The following is a 22,059-nucleotide window of genomic DNA, read 5'->3' as shown; positions in this document are numbered from 1 at the left end:
TATTGTTGTTGTTGTTATTGTTACAGCTGTCGATGTTCCAACGTCGTTTAGGTTCCGTCATGATTTGTTTTGTTTTGTTCTGTTATGTTAAAGTTGAGCTGTCGTCGCCGTCGTTGTTCATTCAGCCTCCTGTCTTGCCCTGTCCTGTGCTGGTAAGGGTGAGGACCAACTAAAAGGCAGTCACACCAAGACGTCATTTTGCTTGAGGCAGGACTGCGTCAGCGAATGACACGGTATGATACGCGTAACTATTAACACAACCGAGGTATGAAATTTTCTTGTCCAATAACACACGAAATCGATTTTACACGTGACGTCTATTCAATTGAAAAAATTACATTAAAACTCAAAAGTCTGTTTGGAGTCGATTAGGAATCGGTTTATCGATGTGACTAACCACGCATTGTGTATCCAGACCGGTTTAGTATCCGGACAAATGATTTCATTAAATATTTCAGGAACCTTTATATTGGTCAATATCATCAATAACGGAGAGAGAAGAGAGGGCGCTATCGACACCTAGACGTTTTTTTTCGCATCCTCTAGCTTAACCCAAGTCAAAATCCGGAAATATCAACACTAATGTTTAACATCATATTGTATCCGAAGAGTAAGACTAAACTTGAACCATAATTACGTTGTAATATGCCATTTTTTTAAAGTGATTTTAGTTGAAGAAAGTAAGATAAATAAAGGAAGATGTCTAATAGACAAACCACACCTTAAACAAACAGGCCGCTGTATTTACCTAAAGGGCCTAAGCCCGTCTTTCTCAGATGTGAAGACGTCAGGAATGAAGATACTTAACCACTCACTGGTGAGGAGTTATATATTGCTTTAGTCAAGATTGTTAGTCCAACAAATATCATTTGCATAAAACAAATCAGCCACTTGTGGCAGATTTATCTGGAAAAGCAATCTGATAGTATGAAATTGATCACAACCGGATTAGAGATCAGAGGAGCTGCCGCCCTAATACACGACATTAACCCATTCACCAAGGCCCGAGAAGAAAATCATGTGATAGTTTTAATCAAAGATGTGGAAAGGTGTGGAACGGATCAGAAAAAGTTGATCATGTAGCATGTAAGTACTGGTATGTACTGCAAGGTTCTGGAGTCATCAAAACCATAATAAATTTGGCCCAGTCTTGGTAAAGTAATAAGCATTGTACACAGAAAGATATATATGGGACTACATAATAGTTGTCAAATCGACTTAGGAGCTATAGAGCCAATAATTAGTAGTCTTGATTTTCAGACCATTGTACCGAATGGTCATACGTTTTCTGCTGCGCAAAGATTCAATCAGTTTAATTTTGGCCATCACAAGAAGTGGGTTATTGATGTAGACAAATGCTCATGTACCCTATACAGCTCATGTTACGTAGGTTATTACCAAAGAAGAAAAAAGCCAGTCAGTCACTCAATAGTGTCTGACAGTGAATTCTAGCAAGTAAATGGTTTTTTGGCATAGTTCGAATATTAGGAAACTGCTAACGTTTAAATTTCACAGATAGGACATAGTATATTCCTAATTCCTACAAAGTTCTACATAATTTGATGTTGGCTGCAAATTTTTTTTTAAAGGAGATGGAAGACCGATAATTGTGGAATTCTCATGTAACATAAAAACATGTTTTTGTGTACATGTATATACACAAGCGAAAGGTATAACAAAGAAAACATTCCATAAATCACTTGACTAATGGATAAAACATCTTAGGCCCGATAGTAGTATTATGATTGCAGGTGGTGACTGGAATTGTGTGCAGAACAGAACACTCGCTACTTACGGGATATCTCGTGCATTTTACCAAAAAAGTATTACAAAAATGTCCAAACCAAAAAAAAGGGTTAAGATATTTGGAGGAATTTTCTTCCAGAAGAGACAGTTATCTTTAAAAAAAAATGATCTCGTCTGTACTATTGTTTAATAAAAAACAAATATGGTATTGAATTTACAAAAAAACAATATCACATCTAGGCGTGCATGTTGGTAAAAAATATGTTAGCAATATAAACTGAGAGGGGAAGTTGAAAAAAATGTATAATATTTTCAAGACGTGGAACATGAGAAGACTGACTTGTTATGGTAAAATAATAATTATACAACGTTTGATAATTCCTCAGCTCGTCTATGTAGGCACGACTGTGTCAATGCCTACTCATATATACATGGCTTTACATAGGACTATATATTCATTTATATGGAATTCTAGACGTAAACAAGTAAAATGGAATGTTTGCATCAAGTCAGGAAGAGAAAGGGGGCTTAGTACGGTTGAATTGAATTTGAAAGCTAATTCACTTAGATTATCTTGGATATATAAGTTTTCTTATGGAGATGATGCAATGTGGAAGACATTATTTCATTTTGAACTAAAAAAGTTGGCGGGATGCCATTATATTTTCAGTATAATTGTCATATTAAACACATGAAAAAGATATTAAAAAAAAGAAATATACCAATGTTTTATATGGATATCCTTTGCACAAGGTCGGAAATTCGTTACATTGTTTGATGTAAAATATATTCCCAATGAGTTATTTTGAAATAATAGTAATATTGTAATTGATTAAAAAAAACTCTGTATTTCCCGTCGTTGATAAAAGAAAGAATTTTTCAAATTAAAATTGTTATAAATCAAGGTACATGGATAGATAACTCTTTAGTTCATAAAGATTTTGATATAAAGAATGTGCTGTTTTTTATTAAAAATGTCAAAATTTAAAAAAGCATTCCCAAAATATTGGTTTCAAAATTAACGTTGAAACAAAGTTTCAAATCTTAATGTAACACCTATTAATTGAGACAACTAAAGATGTTATAAACGTTGAATGTACAAAAGCGAAAAGTTACAATAGTTTAATGCTAGACAAAAAAGAAGAAAAGTTGGTTTCTATTTTCGGCAAAATATTTTAGGCCTAAAGGAAAAAATTGTTTGGAAAGATACTCTTAAGTTAAAATTTAATAAGACAAGAGACAATTACATGTATATCAAACCACATAATATCAAATTAGTTCATAGGGAATTTCCCTCTAAAGTTAAAGGTATGACAAAGTTTTGGTATGGGGTCATGGATTTGGTTCAGATTAACATATTGGAAGCATATGCGTTCCTACAATATTCATTGATCGTTGTCGCGGTTGAAATCGAGTCTAAAGTTATGAAATTATAAATAATAAACTTTTTATGTTGTATAGCTCCCTCTCAAGGTTAAGATATTAATTTAGCTATGAAACAATGTTTCTTGACTAAAATAGACCGATTTGCTATTTCCGTTTGGAAATTATATTTCACAACAACATATTATGAGATTTGCATGGTCGAAGCTACCATTGTACGGCCATAGGCGCTATTTGAAATTTATCAAAATTTACCGGGAGCACCGGTAAATTTTTATATTAAATATTTCTCGAAAACAGAAGTGTTTTAGGGGCTAATTTTTTTAGTGCTTATAATACATCCACAGGGGCATCTAAATATATCAAAATTATAAAGATTCACTATCCACTCAATTTTCAAAATTTCCCAAAACGTTATATTACCTTTAATCTCTTAAAGGTACTATGTCCCTTTTGCAGCCAACCTCTAATTCTGTAGAACTTATGCGGGAATTATGAATATGTCATGTATGTTCTATCTGTGAAATTTAACGTTAGCAGTGTCCTCATATTCAAATTATGCAAGGAAACCCGTTTACTTGCTAGACTTCACTGTCAGACACTATTAAGTGACTGACTGGCTTTTTTTTCTTCTTTGGTAATAACATACATGGAAAGAGATGTAAAGGGTACATGAGCATTTGTCTACATCAATAACCCACTCCTTGTGATGGCCAAGATTAAACTGATTGAATCTTTGCGCAGCATAAAACGTATGACCATTCGGTACAATTGTCTGAAAATCAAGACTATTACTTTTGGGCTCTATAGCCCTAAAGTCGATTTGACAACTAATAGTCATTATTTTCCCACTTGAAGACATTTTCAAGCCCCAATTTTTTTAGGGAAGTTCTAAATTAGTATTATCTTTCAAATGCAGTTGGAATTTAACTTTTTCATATTTTGGGTCTGCAAATGGGACATAGTACCTTTAACATGGAAAATCGTACAGTGTAACAAATGTAAAATTTGTCGTGAAAAAGAAACTATTTAGCACTTTATATTTCATTGCAAGATGGCAAGAGTATTCTGGAAAATCATCTCAAGAATATGTTATTTTTTAAACAGAAACTGAAGTTGATATGAAAATGTAATTGATTGGATATACAATAGATAACAAAAAATTTACTTTACTTAATTTCTGGATAAATTATTTACAATTTGTTATATAGAGGAATTACGTAAAGCGGAATTTTGAGGAAGTACAAACTAATCCAAAGAGGTTACTAAATAATAGTATTTCATCATTGAAATATTATTTGAAATACCCAGAAAATATAAAATACCATATTGCTCCGGTTGTCTCATTTTGCCAGCACAAAAGTAGCTAGTTCGCGTATATAGCAGACGTCAATCGGCGGATCAGACGACACTTGATAGTCACTGTGATTTTGTATGTGAGATTACTTTGCTAAATATAAAATACAAGAACCTTTTCCATATCTTGTAACTATCATTGATATCTGATAATTAAAAAGTTAGTAAAATAAACCTACCAAACTACATAATACAATGAAATACTCGACTGAAAGTAGGGGAGTTTGATGTGGTGCACAATTGCACCCTCTGTTAATAATCGAATAGTCCATGGTGTTCATGAATATTCATGTTTTTACTTACCTCGGCAAATGCTTGCCTATACTAAATGGAAAAATTACGGTGGGGGTTGGGTGAAATGGACATAATGAACAAATCAGAACTGATCTATGATAATTCATGCTTGTTATCCTTCGCGTGCTTGACTTATAACCTTACATTCGAGTGGTAAATTGCGTCCAAAGTTCGACTTGCTGCACATGTGTTATATAGGCATTGGCGAGCTGCCGACCTATTTTGACCAAATTACGGTGGGTAAACTTTCAAAAGTCAATGGGACATGAGGGTTCCAATGAAAGAGCTAGTGATAACGTACGTCGGGGTGGATGTGCTTTTCTTTTAAACAATTTTTTTTTTTTTTTTTTTTTAACGATTTTTTTTTGTGGGTAAAAGTCCATATGCTAACACGAGGTTAGGCTGCTGGACTCTGACGATAGGGGGCGTTGTCAAATGAGACTAAACGAAGCTATATGTTCGATAATGAACAAAGAATAGTTGAGCTTTGTTGCCGAGGGCGCTACACAAATTATTTTTGTGTGAGATAATGAAAAACTGAGAGTCAAATTTGAAAGAATATACAATTGAAATGACAAATTCATCTTTGTTTGCTCAAAATCGGTTCAGTGACGGCTGAAATGTTCCTAAATAACCATTTCTTATATTTGTGGTGCCCCATAAATATTCGGTAATTTTAAACCAGCCGTTGAAAAACGAGAAAGCTTTTTCGTGTTGGTTATAATACGCAAAACCAGCCAGCCCGTGTAATGTTATTATTAGGCAATTAATTAATTAATGGTCACCGTATTTTTTTTAAAGTAGAGCTGAATTGGTATGATCGTATTCAACCTAAATTCACACATGTTGGGGTCTAAAATTACCTTCATAGCAATTTCAAGTTCTTAAAGGGCACTAGAAATGTCATAAATAAGAATAAGAGCAATAACCCTGCACGTTGATATGTATTGATAATGTATTGGTTAATTTGTTTGCGTGTATGTGAAATCAGCTTAATGACAGGATAGACAATGGCTCACCTGTAGAAGCGACGAGGGTTTTTTTGTTTTTTGGGGTGCTGCCATCTGCGATCCGGACACCGACACAGATTCAAGCTCCCGTTCCTGGGATTCCCCATATGAACTACACTCGCCGCTACCAAAGTCGTTGGAGCCAGATCGGATTCCGCTCATCTTTTACGGTCACTGAAACATAAGTTTTTAAAAAGTCACATTTATAAATAACGTTAAAATATTATAGACAAGTCAACTAGATTAACTATGTTTTAGCTTGCGACGTTTACGTCATCTCCTGGATGTTTCATCAAGCCGACACGACGTCAAGGTTTGTATTTTGTCACTAAAGATTTTTTTTACTCTCACAAACAATGCCTCCTGTTCATCCAAGCGTGAACACATACCACACAAAAATTATACCAAATGATTTGAGATAAAATACTCTTTCATAAGATGTATAATAATTTACTGTTCATAAATAATTTTTTGAATAATTAGCAATTTTCTAGTTGTAAACTTTTTTTTGACTAACACGGTACTGAAAAAAGGAAAGGAGAAAAAACACATGTTTTTTAAATAATTTTATGTGTACGGGTAATTGAATGGGAACTGCTTGGAACTAAGGTCCTACGTGTATTCACGTATATTTAGGCTGTAAGATACTGAAATGTGAAGCATAGTACACATTTCAGCATCATTGAGAAAAAAACTGCAGCAGTTTCTCGTAGGTGGCGGCAAATGGTTGTTGACCGGTGTATTTTCAGTTCTTCATTAGTTACTTATGGGTTGAGAGGAAAGTAAAAAAAAAAGGGGGGGGGAATGCAGAGACAATTTGAGTTTGTTGATCACCTTTATGTTTCGAGAAAAAAGTTTACACATGTGATCAATATGTTTTTGTCCATGTTAATTTATTATTTATGGATATCTCAAGAAATTTCGTGCAATCAACACAAATAACAGAGAATATAATAACATTGTGGTTGGCCTATTTAGAGACCGAGATGATTTGTCGCGCCAATACCTAAATATAGATCAAAAAATATCATCGCTTTGCCTCACTGTGGATACAAAAATAAATTGCTTTGCCTAACTATGGATCCAAAGACATCATCGCTTTGCCTAACTATTGATCCACATACATCACCACTTTGCCGAACTATCGATTCAAAGATATCATCGGTTTGCCTAACTTTGGATCCCCAAATACCATCGCTTTGCCTAACTATATATGGATCCAAAAATATAATCGCTATGCCTCACTATGGTTCCATAGATATTATCGCTTTTCCTAGCTAGATAGATCCAAAGATATCATCGCTTTGCCTAACTATGGTTCCAAAGATATGATCGCTTTGCCTAACTATGGTTCCAAAGATATCATCGCTTTGCCTAACTATGGTTCCAAAGATATCATCGCTTTGCCTAACTGGTCCAGGGACTTGTTAGAGAAGGACTGGAATCAAGCGATACTCTTGTAATTTATTCAACGCATTCGTGAGTTCTAAAGCGTAACAATGGGATGTGTAACATTGCACTTGGCTTTGAAGTTCCATGCTCCGAACCGCGCTTCCACTGCGGGGACTTTTGGAAGCCAGGCACCATTTTTACATTTATTACAAAATATTAAATTACCGGCAAAATTTCAGTGTAAATCAAAAACTTTATATGGGGATTGTATTGGGAATAGTGCATCAAACAAATTTTCAAATTTAGAACTCCGTCCTTCCTATAATTTGTATGCTAGAGTTGGTAAAAGAAAAATTACATCCTGACAAAAACTCAATATTTTAGGATGATGCGCTAATTTGTGCATATTTTAATGTCCCGTTATTTGATCCATGATTTACAATCTTTAATAACATTAAGTTCGCTAATGCGTGTTTTTTGTATTTTTCAAGTTTAAAAAAGGTTGAAATTACACACGTTTGTGTTCGCTTGTTCTACTCTTTACACATTCAACAATGGATGAGAAATCATTGGAAGGGACAGCGAACAATTGCTGTGATACCATTTTCTGATGTAGGAATTATAAATCTTAAAATGTCATGTGCTCTCTTATTCTACCACCTGGTGAACAGTTGCAGATTAGCGCATAACTTTTCGGCGGTGTGGAGCATGGGGTCAAAGGAGAGCGGCTTGATTCCAGTCCTTGTCTATCAAGTCCCTGGCCTAACTATGGATCCAAAGATCGTCGCTTCTTCGGAAAGATCATGACGACTGACCACGTCTCATTGATTCTAATGTAATACCCATTGTGAGTTTGCGATCGATTGGAGGACTTGTAGTCAATCTGAAACAAGTGCATTTTTAAGGAGGGGGAATAGAGAGAGAGAGAGAGAGAGAGAGAGATAGAGAGAGAGAGAGAGAGAGAGAGAAAAAAGGTACAGCATACTAAGTTCGTAAGAGTTCAAGCAAGTACATTTCAACAAAAGGGTAGTACGCAGTTGAAGCAATGAAGGCCTGGCAAGCTTATCACGATAAGCCTATTGATATTTACAAAGGGAGAAACCTGATGAAGGTATCGATGCCCTATGGGGTCCAATAAAACTCGAACATAAAATTTAGATAAATCACAGGCAGTGTATTTCTAATTTATTATGTACTAAATAGGATAGTGACACTATAAAGTAACGAGTAAGTAATGAGTAAAAGGTAAGTTCTTGTTTCATTGATGAGTAAACCCAGACGTTGTGTGTCCGGACAGGATGTTGATCCGGACAGTTGATTGAAAACAGCGATTTGAAGAAGTTTATAAGCAATATTCCGTAAATTTTCTGAGAATTATGTTGGAATTTTATGAAAGACACACAACCATAATGGTTAGTCTTATTTGTTGTAAATCTTTCGTGTAATCCGTAGGCAAAAAAGAAGTCTTTTTGTTCGTGAACAAGCCTGTTGTGTTAAGCATGCCATCATGCACGGTCCATTGACCATGTATTGAGTAAATTCTTTGTAAGAAGGACCTAGATTTTTAAAATATTGTATACTTAGATTGAGAATAGGTGGAGGAACCTATAAAAGAATCAGAGCTTGTGAAGATATAAGTCCCATTTTAGGACAAAATCAAACTTGTATTCAAAAATGAAAAAAGGGTAAAATTACGAGTTTAGTGCAAAGAGAATGAGTGAAAAGGGAAGAGAATATGATAGAAATGGACGAAGGAGAAGGTTAAAAGGTGAAAGAACAGGAATGAGGAAGGGTAAGAGAGAGAAAGAAAATAAGAGAGAGAGAAAGAGAGAGAGAGAGAGACAGGGACAGGGTGCAGCATCCTAAGTTCGTAAGAGTTCAAGCAAGTACATTTTAACAAAAGGGTAGTACGCAGTTGTGACAATTAATGAAATCTTAATGAGTAAAGGGTAAGTTCAATCTAGTTTCATTGATGAGTAAACCCAGACATTGTGTGTCCGGACAGGTTGTGGATCCGGACAGTTGATTGAAAAACAGCGATTTGAAGAAGTTTACAAGCAATATTTCACAAATTTCAGGGAATTATGTTGAAAATTTACAAAGGAAAAACAGTCATAATGGTTAGTGCTATTCATAGGCGCCGGAAGTGGGGGGGGGGGGGCAGTCAAAAAATTGGGGGGGGGGGGGCAAAACGCATTTTGCCCCCCCCCCCCAAAAAAAAAAAAAAAAAAAAAAACGCCCCCCCCCCCCTCCAAAAAAAAAAAAAAAACAGTAAAGGAGTAAACATGGTTTGTATTTTTAATCCAAAAGAACGTAACAATAATAAAAACCTGAATTAAATCACATATACAATTCCATTCAAAGAAAAAGGAAAGTTCACAGGAATTGAATTTCATAAATTTGCGCATGCCAGCTATACGTACGGTATTTATCAATGGAGGTCTCTATAATAGCAATACGCGCATATCGTGGACATATTGTGCGAGAATGGGAAAGCGTGTCCGTTTTTTTTTGTTATAGGGGTGAGAAGACATGAGCCCCTGAACGCTGGCGTACTGATGGGGGGGGGGGGGGTAAGTCATGCAAAGTGGTTGGGCTCGAGCCCCCCCCCCCCCCTGCCCTCCTTTTTGAAAAAGTATGTTAAAGAGAAAAGGAAAGAAAGACGGGGGGAAAAAAGGTGACCTGCCAATGTCACAAATAAGGTATAAAAAATGCTCATCTGACCGTAATTAAATGCTTAAAAACCAAAGAGCTTACGGGGGCTCCGCCCCCGGACCCCACAAAGGGACCTAAGGCGGGCCCCTGGATGCTTATCTGACTGTTATTAAATACCTAAAACCCCTGAGCTTTCGGGGGCTCTGCCCCCTGGACCCCACCAAGGGCCCTAAGGCGGGCCCCTGGATGCTCATCTGACCGTTATTAAATACCTAAAACCCCTGAGCTTCCGGGGGCTCTGCCCCCAAGACCCCACCAGGGGCCCTAAGGCGGGCCCCTGGATGCTCATCTGCTCGTAATTAAATACCTAAAACCCCTGAGCTTCCAGGGGCTCTGCCCCCTGGACCACACCAAGGGCCCTAAGACGGCCCCTGCATGCTCATCTGACCGTAGTTAAATATTAAAAACCCTGAGCTTCCGGGGGCTCAGCCCCTTGACCCCCTACCGAGGCTCATGCCCTGGACCCCACGCCAATTTACGCTCTACCTGATCGATAATACTCCACTTTGAAAAACGTTCCGCGGGACCTGCATGTAACGTGTAAGACTGGTGGTGATGCAGATTCCCCCCCCCCCCTTCCGAATTTTTTTCTCATTACGTCACTGCCCCTCGAATGTGAGCCCCTGGAATGTTCCCCCCCCCCCCCCCCCCCCCCAATCCCAAAGTGCTTCCGGCGCGCCTGGTGCTATTTGATATATATTTTCCGTTAAAGGTATTACAAAGTTTTGGTATGGGGTCATGAATTTGGTTCAAATTAACATATTGGAAGCTTATGCGTTCTTACAGTATTCATTGATCGTTGTCGCGGTTGAAATCGAGTCTAAAGTTATGAAATTATAGATAATAAACTCTTTATGTTGTATAGCTCCCTCTCAAGGTCAAGATATTAATTTAGCTCTGAAACAAGGCTTCTTGACTAAAATCGACAGATTAGCTATTCCCGTTTGGAAATTATATATCACAACTACATACTCTGAGATTTTAATGGTCGCAGCTACCATTGTACAGTCATAGGCGCTATTTGAAATTTATCAAAATTTACCGGGAGCACCGGTAAATTTTTATATTCAATTTTTCTCGAAAACAGAAGTGTTTTAGGGGCTAATTTTTTTAGTGCTCATAAAACATCCACAGGTTCATCCAAATACATCAAAATTGTAAAGATTCACTATCCACCCGATTTTCAAAATTTCCCAAAACTTTGTGTTACCTTTAAACCGAAGGCAAAAGAGAAGTCTTTTTGTTTGTAAAGTGTCCGGAAACCTGACCCCCCCCCCCCCCCATCATAAGTTTCAGACAATGCTACAGTACAAGCCTGTTGTGTTGAGTATGCCATCTGGCACGGTCCATTAAACATGCATTGAGTGAATTCTTTGTAAGAAGGACCTAGATGTTCTTTTTTATTTTATACTTAATTTGGGAAAAAGTAAAGGAAAATATATAAGAAGCAGAGCTTGTGAAGCTATATTGGTCCCATTTAAGGAAAAAAATCAAACTTGTATTCAGGAATGAAAAAAAGGGGGATTACGAGTTTATTGCAAAGTAGTGTGTTATTGATGTAGATAAATGCTCATTTACCTGTTACAGCTCATTTTGTGTGTTATTACCGAAGAAAAAGAGATGTCAGTCATGTGTCTGACAGAAGTGTAGAAGGTCAACGGGTTTCCTTGCATAATTTGAATACTAGGACACTGCTAATGTTTCTCTCCTATCCCCTCTCTCTCAGCTCTCTGTTTGGCTATCTCTCCCCCTCTCTCTCTCTCTCTCTCTCTCTGTGCTCTTTCTGCCTCTTCCTCATTCTCCCTTCGTCTCTCCTTCCTCCTCTATGTTTCCCTCTCTCTCACTTTCTGTCTCTCCCTCCTCCTCTCCACCTCTTTCTCTTCTGATGATGTTTTACAGTACAACATTATTTAATTATCTTATTGTGACCAATAATACCTAAGGACTTCCATTTACAAAATAAATAATGATAGAGGCTTAGGTAATTATCAGTATGTTATATGTCATGTATTTCAGCAATATAATTATGTGCAATATTAATTGTCATGATGATTGGCACAGCACGTTCTTCCATTCATTCGTATTTTGATCTTCCTCTCACTTTCTCTTCCCTTTTCTCTATTAATTTTGGACTTGATACTTTTCAAATTTCCTTTTCTCTTCTATAGCTCTGGTCTTTCGTCTCTATTTCTATTTTCACTCACACCCCCCTCTCTCAGCTCTATGTCTGTCTCTTTTTGCTCTTTCTGCCTCTTCCTCGTTCTCTCTTCGTCTCTCCTTCCTCCTCTATGTTTCTCTCTCTCTCTCTCACTTTCTGTCTCTCCCTCCCCCTCTCCACCTCTTTATGTTCTGATGATGTTTCACAGTACAACATTCTTTAATTATCTGCGATTCTTACTGTGACCAATAATACCTAAGGACTTCCATTGTTTTCATGTACAATATGTTTAAACATGTACCGTACTCATGTCACACTTGTGATTACCACACTGCCAAGACTCCAAATTTAATACTTTTCAATACTTTTTAATACTCATTATACCTTCTGAATGGAATTTGTATTGCATTTTATCGCAGTTTTTCCTATGTTACAGTTAATTGAATTCACGGATCTGTATACATTTTATTTGTTTTTATGTAAACATTTATTCATTGTTGCTAGCAATATTTTATATCTTGTATTTTGTTTGTATCTTTTTTTCTTCTTTTTTTCTTCTTGTTACTGCTTTGATGTTTTGATGTAAACATTTATTCATTTTATATATTTTTTCTCATCTGCTATGTTTTCTTTATTAAGTTTTTGAATGTTTTTTATATGATTGCATGTTTGATGTAAACTTGCATTTTTAGTATTTGGACTTTTTGACAAGTCTTGAATAAAACCTCATTTGAATTTGAATTTGAATGCCACAGATAGGACATACATGATGACATATTCATAGTTTCTGCAAAGTTCTACATAATTTAATTTTGACTGTAAAGGTATAGTAGGGAGTTTTCACAAGCTCAACGCGGACGGAGAATCTGCGGTTCGTGTGCAAAATCAAGAATGGTTTTCGGATAAAACTACAGGCGTTCTCAATGACGCCCCAATTGAATCAACAGCCAATCAGCGAGCTTGTACCAAAGATGGTATGAGAAACTGAATCCAGGCTGAATTTGGGGACGAAAAAGAAGGATTTGGAATCCTCAAAAGTATAGTAAATTGGCCACGTCTTGCTGATAATGACATGCAGTATACACATGAATATGTTAATGGGACTATACATGTGGTATAAAAGTCTGGTCCACAATATTTAGTTTTTATTAATCATATTCAAATATATGAGAGCATTCGAAGTGCCACCTTTTTCAGGGGAGATTTGTTTTTTCTATGATTCTCTTCCACTCTAACAATAAACAAAATAAGGAAAGATGATCAAAATTATTTTTCACCATTCTCAAAAATCACCCTTCTCTTTAAGCTATAAGCAAACAGATTGATGTATTGTCAAGTGTTCGTACTAGAACGAACCCACAATGGCCTGAATAACCTCATTCTGATGGGTTTTTTCTTGACAAATATTTCATTGTGACAAGGTTACCATTGTTATAGAAGCATCATGCATTTCAATCAGACCTTAAATGCACCGCATCATTATGAAAAACATTCTATATTGTGTAGGGTGGCAAGTCCGGATCCATGATGACTAGTGAAGCAAGATTTTGGTTTCGTTTTTAACAAGGATGTTTGTTTTTTTCTAGTATGAAACAAACTAATTCAAGGTGTTTATACCAATCTCCTGACAATTTCATTATCTGCAAATGTTCGCTGGTACAATAGCTTAGTATCTTTGAAGAAATAATGAAAAGTGTGGTATTTATGGTTTCATTTTCAAGATTGATATGATGCTTTTCTGTTGTGATATTTGCGTTAACTGCAACCCCCTCCCCCACCCCTCACCATCCTTATACTTAAGGTAGGTGCTGTGGTCTAGTTGGTAAGTCACCCTATTACGAATCACACGATACGGGGTTCGATCACCACTGACACGAGATTAATGTCCTTTGCCAAGATATTAATCTATATTTGCCACACTAGACGCATATTAAGAAAACGGATACCTTTTAAGAATTATAGGAACATTCAACCTTGATTGCACTCTACTCTACAGCAAAGCAGACAATCAGAATCAAAGTATGATAAAGTTATGAATTTGTTGAAAGTTGTAATAACTAAAGGTATGGGCTCTTCAAATTAGCCGAATCTCTGTGATATAGAGGCGGACAACTTTTCTATTTGTTTCAACACCCAAATCGACTAAAATTTAAATTTTTCAAAAATGTATGACTCAGGAAGGTCTTTTCCCTTTAGAGGACCTATCATGATATGCTATCCATAATATATTTAGGGAAGTGCCACAGGGGAGAAGATACTTAGCAGAAAAAACAGAAATGTTCACATATGGCGGGGGAAACCGAGGCGCTTTGTTTTATAAAACAAGATTCATAATCATATAACATGGTTGGTGATAACAAATGGATACAATAATTATACAGTTGGGAAAATAAAGCACAAGGAAACAAGATAACACACAACCATAAAACAGGTTTGGTAGCATACAAATGAAGAAAAAAAGCATCCATACAAGTAAACACATGTTGACAATGGTATAAAAGATATTGTTAATTAAACGAAACTAAAGTGTGTGGTATATGGAGCAAATTAACCATTATTAGTAGAAGTGATAGTAGCAGTCGTCGTCGACGTCATAGAAGTAGTAGTAGCAGCAACAGGAGGATGAGGAGTAGCAGTAGTAGCAGAAATAGTAGTAGAAGAATAAGTCTTAATAGGCCTAGTAGTCGCATAAGTAGTAGTAGTAGTAGTAGTAGTAGTAGTAGTAGTAGTGTGAGTAGTAGTAGTAGTAGTGGTAGTAGTAGTAGTAGTAGAAATAGTAGTAGTATATAAGTAGTGGAAGAAGTGATATTATGCCTAGTAGTTGCAGAAGTAGTAATAGTAGTAGTAGTAGTAGTAGTAGTAGTTATTGTTTCTAGTAGTAGAAATAGTAGTAGTAGCAGTATTAGTAGTAGTAGTAGTTCAAAAAATGTGTTATAGAAATAGAAGTAGTAGTAGCAGTAGAAGTAGTAGTAGTAGTAGTAGTAGTAGCAGTAGTAGTAGTAGTAGTAGTAGTATAAGTATTAGAAGTAGAAGAAGTAGTAGTAGTAGTCAGGCGCGTACGCAGGGGGTGGTTTTGGTGTTAACCCCCCCCCCCTCAAATTATTGTTAAAGTGTAAAAAAAAAAAAAAAAAAAAAAACCTTTTTTGTTTGTGCCAAGGGTTAACAAAAAATAATTAACCTTACCCCGTTACCATTCTTGTAGAAGCATCATACATTTTCATCAGAGCTTAGAAGCTCAGCATCATTGTGACGAAATAGTGCACATTGCTGTAGGCGGCAAAGAAGCAACGACCTGATTCATGATTATTAGTGCAGCAAGATTTTGGTTTCGTTTTAACAAGGAGGCTGTTCACACCGCGGTCTATCGTAGCACCCCCTTTTTTCTAGCGCGCTAGACCGCGCTATCTCTCGTGGACCACCCCCAAGCGGTGCTCCAGTGGCACGCCATTTTGGCTCGCCGTGGCTCGCTGTTGGGCGGACCAAAACGACGTTGTGCCTTCCAAACCGCAGAGATAGCGCGGTCTAGCGCGCGCTATGTCTGCCGGTGTGAACAGCCTCAAGGATGTTGCTTCTTCAAGTATGAAATCAATGAATTATGTGCTTAATACACCAAACTCCTGACTGTTTCATTATCTGAAATTATGCGCTGGTACAATAGCTGGGTAACCCTGGAGAAATAATGAGTAGTGTGTTATTTATGGTTTCATTTTTAAGATTTATATGATGCTCTTATGTTGTAATATTTGTGTCAGCTGCCTCCCCCTCCCCCTTTACATTATTTTACTCAATATGTTGTGGTCTAGTGGATATTAAAGTCACCCTTTGACGAATCACACGATACGGGGTTCCAACCCTTAATACGTGATTAGTGTCCTTTGCCAAGACATTAGTCTTTATTTTCCCGCATTTGCCACACGAGATTCAGGTGAAGAAAACGGATACCTTGTAGGAATTATAGACAAATCTAACCCTGATTTCAATCTACTAGACTACAGCAAAGCAGAACAATTAGAGACGTAGACCGGCGAAAAAAGGAATAAAATAGTTTAAAATATGATAAAGTTATGAATTTGTTGAAATTCACTTAGGGTATCAGCTGAGGGTATCAAGTGAGGCGGATCTCTGTGATGTAGAGGGAGCCAAATTTATCATTTGTTACAACACCCGAATTGACTAGATATGTATGACTCAGGAGGGTCTTTTCTCTTTAGAGGTCCTATAATGATATGCTACCCACAATACATCTAGGGTAGTGCCCCAGGGGAGAAGATACAAAAATGTTCCCATTTGACGCGGTAATCTGTGGCAGGTTTTTTAAAAAACAAGATAGATATTCATATTCACATGGTTGGTAATAACAAATGAACACCATACAAATTGGTTGGGAAAATAAAACATAAGGAAACATGATAAAACACAACAATCAAACACATTCGGCAGCATACAAATGTAATTATAACACCGATAAAAGTATACAAATGTTACACTGGTATGAACGATATTGTTAATTAAAGAAATGATAACGTGTGGGTATATGGAAAAAAGGTTATCATTATCAGTAAAAGTAATACTAATGATCGTCTTCGACGTCATAGTAGTAGTAGTAGTAGTAGTAGTAGTAGTAGTAGTAGTAGTAGTACTAGTAGTAGTATTAATAGTAGTAGTAGTAGTAGTAGTAGTAGTAGTAGTAGTAACAGTAGTAGTGAATGTTGATGAATATGAGGTTTTGGAATCTTCAGAATTATAACAAATTGGCCCAGTCTTGCTGATAATAACATGCACTATTCAAATTAGTGTGTTAAAGGGACTACACAAACATGTAGGGAAAAATTGTGGTTCAAAAATCACCCTTCTGTTCAATCATTGAGAAGAAAAATGATGTATTGATATGTGTTCGAATTTGAATGAACACGAAATGGCCTGTATAACCTCATTCTGATGGGGCTTTTCTTGACAAATGATTCATTGTGACAAGGTAACCACTGGTATAGAAACATCATGCATTTCCATCAGAGCTTACATGCACCGCATCATTATGAGGAACATTTCATTGCTTTAGGTGGCAAGAAGCCAAGTCCGGATTTATGATGACTAATGTAGCAATATTTTTGTTTCGTTTTAACAAGGATATTGTTTTTTTCTAGTATGAAACAAACTAATTCAAAGTGTATATACCAATCTCCTGACAATTTCATTGTCTGCATATATTTGCTGGTACACTAGCTGAGTATCTCTGGAGAAATAATGAAAAGTGTGGTATTTATGGTTTCATTTTCAAGATTGATATGATGCTTTTGGGGGTAATATTTGCGTTAGCTGCCACCCCCTCTCCATGGTTATACTCAAGGTGTTGTGGTCTAGTGGATAAGTCACCCTACGATAGTAATCTATATTTGCAGCACTAGACGCAGAGTAAGAACGGGTACCTTTTAAGAATTATAGCAATATTCAACCTTGATTGCAATCTTATCTAGAGACAAGCAGACAAATCATAGAAGTAGACTGATAAAAAGTTGAATAAAATTGTTCAAAATATGATAGATTCATGAATTTGTTGAAATTTGTAATAACTAAAGGTATGGGCTCTTCAAATTAGCCAAATCTCTGTGATGTAGATGATGACAACTTTCCTATTTTTGTCAACACCCAAATTGACTAAAATTTAATTTATAGGCACAAAGCTATGGTATTCACTTACAGATAAAGTTAATTCCTGGTCTAGCAATTGCATTGTGAGAAACACCCTGTGATGGCGAATGAAATAGTTGATCATGTAGCACATACGTATTCGTGTATATTATGCTGTTTTAAAAATATCAGAATTTTAAAAAATTGGCCCAGTCTTGATGATAATAACATGCAGTATACACATGAATTTGTAAATGGTACTACACAAACATGTGGTATAAAAGTGTGGTCCACAATATTTAGTTTTTGTTAATTATATTCGAATATGACAGCATTTGAAGAGCCACCTTTCTTCAGGGGAGACTCTTTCACTCTAACAACAAACAAAATAAGAAAAGATGATCAAAATTATGTGTCACCTTTCTCAAAAATTACCCTTCTCTTTAATCCATGAGAAGAAAGATGATGTATTGCTATGTGTTTGTACCTGAACGAACCCGCAATGGCCTGAATAGCCTCTTTCTTTTTTTCTTTTTTTTCTTGACAAATATTTCATTGTGACAAGGTAACCACTGGTATAGGAGCATCAGACATTTTCATCAGAGCTTAGAAGCTCAGCATCATTATGAAGAAATAGTTTATATTGCTTTAGGCGGCAAAGAAGCAAAGAACTGATTCATGACAACTAGTGCAGCACAGATTTTGGTTTCGTTTTGACAAAGGATTTTGCTTCTTCAAGTATGAAATAAATGACTTATGCGATTACATTGACCCCCTGGCTGTTTCATTATCTGCAAATATTCGCTGGTACAATAGCCGTGTATCCGGCCTGGAGAAATAATGAGTAGTTGTGGTATTTATGGTTACCTTTTTAAGATTGATATGATGCTCTTTTGTTGTAATATTTGTGTTAGCTGCCTCCCCCTCTCCATTCTTATACTCAATGTGTTGTGGTCTGGTGGATATTGAAGTCACCCTACTACGGATCACATGATACGGGGTTCGAACCCCTGACATGAGACTAAAATGTCCATTGCCAAGACATTAATTTATATTTGCAACACCAGACACAGGTGAGGAAAACGGGTACCTTGTAGGAATTATAGGAACATTCAACATTGACTTCAATCTACCCTAGAGCAAAGCAGAACAGTCAGAGAAATAGACTGGAGAAAAATTGGATGAAATCGTTCAAAAGATGGGAGAGTTATACATTTGTTGAAAGTTTTAATCACTAAAGATATTGCCTGTTCAAGTAAGGCGAATCCCTGTGATGTATAAGCGGACAATTTTCTCATTTGTTTTAACACCCAAATTGACCAAAATTTCAATTTTTCAAAAATGTATAACTCAGGAGGGTCTTTTCTCTTTAAAGAACTTATAATGATAATGCTATCCATGATATATTTAGGGTAGCGACCCATATGAGAAGATACCTGGCAGAAAAAAAATGTTCACATTTGACGTGGTAAACCTCTGCGTTTCTTTTTTTAACAAGATACATTATCATATAACATGGTTGGTAACAATACAGTTCATACCATACTAGTATGTTGGGAAAATAAACATAAGGAAGCATAATAACACACAAACATAAAACAGATTTGGTAGCATACAAAATGTAATAATAACATCAACAAATGCATATACATGTTCACATCGGTATATAAAGGATATTGTTAACTTACAAAGAATAGAGTGCGGGGTATATGCACAAAGTTATCAATTTCAATATAAAAAGTAATAGTAGTCATTGTCGTCATATAAATAGCAATAAGAAGAAAAGTAGTAGTAGTAGTAGAAGTAGTAGTGGTAGTAGTAGTATTAGTATTAGTATTATTATTAGTAGTAGTAGTAGTAGCAGAAGTCTTAATAAGCCTAGTAGTCGCATAAGTAGAAACAGTAGTAGTAGTAGTAGTAGTAGTAGTAGTAGTAGTAGTAGTAGAAGTAGTAGTAGTAGTAGTAGTATTAGTAGTTGTTGTTGTGGTGGTAGTAGAAATAGTAGTAGTGTTAGTAATAGTAGTAGTAGTGGTGGTGGTGGTGGTGGTGGTGGTGGTAGTAGTAGTAGTAGTAGTAGTAGTAGTAGTAGTAGTAGTAGAATAAGTAGTGGTAGTAGGAGGAGTATTTATTTTTGTTGCAAGGGTTAAACTAGTGGTAGTAGTATTAGTAGTAGTTGTCGTTGTAATAATAACAGAAATCTAGTAGTAGTAGTAGTAGTAGTACACCCCAAATACCTCAATGCGCGATCTTGGTTTAAAATACAGATAAGTCGAGAGCCAAAGTCGGAAAAGAGAGGTTAGCCTGCCACTACTTGAAAGATTTTGTCACAATACACAATATTGTAGAGGTGTTTTATGTTTAATTTGTAGCGAACACTTCTAAATCGGAGGGGGCGTCCAAAAAAGTGGCCCTTTTGACAAAAAAAGTATTTTGTAAACTATATTTCAAGGAAACCGTGAACTACCTTAAGTTAGGTGTTATATGAAAGAAATTCTATTATCTACATTTGGATATCAATTTCAACGAAATTGGGACTGATTAACATCGCAAAAGTAAGTTTAACAGAAGATTGTTGTTATCTTTGTTTTTCTTCGAAATACTGAATTTTATCAATAAACGTTATTTTCCATATTACATCAAATTCGGAAAAGTGTATTTTGGGTAACTTTTAGGAATGTACCTATAAACTAGGCTACAAGGAACAATTAAATTCTCTTTTCAATACAAATTTATAGCAATCCAAAGTTATTGATTCGATTTTCAAAAAAACAACATTTTTGCCCACATGTGTATTAACTGTATGCATACACGTGTATTAGTTTATTGAGGACCTGTTTGGTGTTTTTACATTAGTTTTGAAGATAACTTTTAGGTAAAGCCTCTAAGCACCATGGATTTGGTGTCAAAAGATGAATAATTAAAATACATACAAGTTGATATCAATTTCAGTGAGTTTTGTAGTGTGTGAAATATAAATTGTAAGCCCAAAACGTGTTTTTATGTAGATTTTTTTCCCTCTAATTTTGGCCAGTATCTCAGTATATTAACTGGACATAAGTGATTGGACATAGTTTAGTAATGCAGAAAGTTCAAAGGATTTGGAGTGCTGACTGCAATTGCAAGTACTTCTTCTGTACTCTGGGATGTTTCGAGAAATGTCGACATTTGCCAATGAAATATATATTAAAATAATTAGGGGTAAAACACTGATCTACGAACCCTTCCTTAAGCTTTAGGAGTTATGAATCTTCATTAACATAAAATGTACAAGAGGTTTGGGTGTTCATAAACATTTTCCTTCAGGAAAATGAACCTTTTTTTTAAATACGAGTGCCCAAAGCCAGAAAACCTATATACTCGTTGCTTTTTGTGCATACCTTTATATTTATGACAAAAATAAATATCAATGCAATAAACTGTATTATAATGCTTGTAAGATAAAAAATGTTTTATATTTTAACGCAACTTAAAGAAAAATTATTTTAAAGGAGGAAAACCATAGAGATCAGTTTTCAGGAGCGAATCTGATATGTAAAAACTATTCGTTTCTATATGTGTTTTCTTCAATAAGAAGAAGAACAAAATTGGCTCAGACTTAATGTCCATATGTGATGAACATAATTTATACAACATTAACTGGAATGGGCGGGGGTGAGGGGGGGGGAACTGCCAAGGCCCACATTTTTTTAAACATCCCAGAGTACAGAAGAAGTACTTATAAATTGCAGTCAGCACCCCAAATCCTTTGAACTTTTTGCACTACTAGGAAATGTCCAATCACTTATGTCCAGTTAATATACCGAGATACTGGCCAAAATTAAAGGAACAAAAATATCTACAAAAAGCACTTTTTGGGCTCAAAATTTATATTTCACACATTACATAACTTACTGAAAATGATATCTACTTGAAGCTATTTAATTATCCATCTTTTGACACCAAATCCATGGTGATTGGATGGTTTACCTAAAATATATCTATAAAACTCGATGTAAACACACCAAATGGGTCCTCAATACACTAATATACGTATATGCATTCAATTTATTCACATGTGGGCAACAATGTTGCTTTTGTGGAAATTAAATCAATAACTATGGGTTGCTATAACTTTTTATTGAAAAAAGGTTATGAACCTCACCTTTACACAGAATATTTCGTTGTTCGTGGGCAAATTCTTGTAAAGTTACGAAATAATGCATCTCTCCGATTTCGATATATTATGGAAAATAATGCTATTTCAATAAAATTCAATATTTCGAAAAAATATAATTAAAAAATAATTTTGTTTTACTGTCATTTGCGATGTTAATTAATCCTAAATTTGTTAAAATAGGTATCAAGCTTTAGATAATTTAAATTTCTTTCATAAATCAC

General features: G+C 35.7%; 1 protein-coding gene across 1 annotated transcript in view; it reads right to left on the bottom strand.

The window, feature by feature from the left end:
• LOC100889662 (ankyrin repeat-containing protein At5g02620-like) overlaps positions 1 to 5,951 on the bottom strand; it is a 38,917-nt gene extending 32,966 nt beyond the window's left edge. Inside the window, exon 1 of the mRNA XM_030993903.1 lies at positions 5,799 to 5,951. Within this exon, the coding sequence (XP_030849763.1) occupies positions 5,799 to 5,951 (153 nt within the window). The remainder of the gene's footprint in view (positions 1 to 5,798) is intronic.
• Between the last annotated feature and the right edge of the window lie 16,108 nt (positions 5,952 to 22,059).

The sequence above is a fragment of the Strongylocentrotus purpuratus genome, unplaced genomic scaffold, assembly GCF_000002235.5.
Source record: "Strongylocentrotus purpuratus isolate Spur 01 unplaced genomic scaffold, Spur_5.0 spur5_scaffold_20, whole genome shotgun sequence".
Classification (NCBI taxonomy): Eukaryota; Metazoa; Echinodermata; class Echinoidea; order Camarodonta; family Strongylocentrotidae; genus Strongylocentrotus; species Strongylocentrotus purpuratus.
Note: the sequence above shows the minus strand (reverse complement) of the source record. Positions and strands in the feature narration are given on the sequence as shown.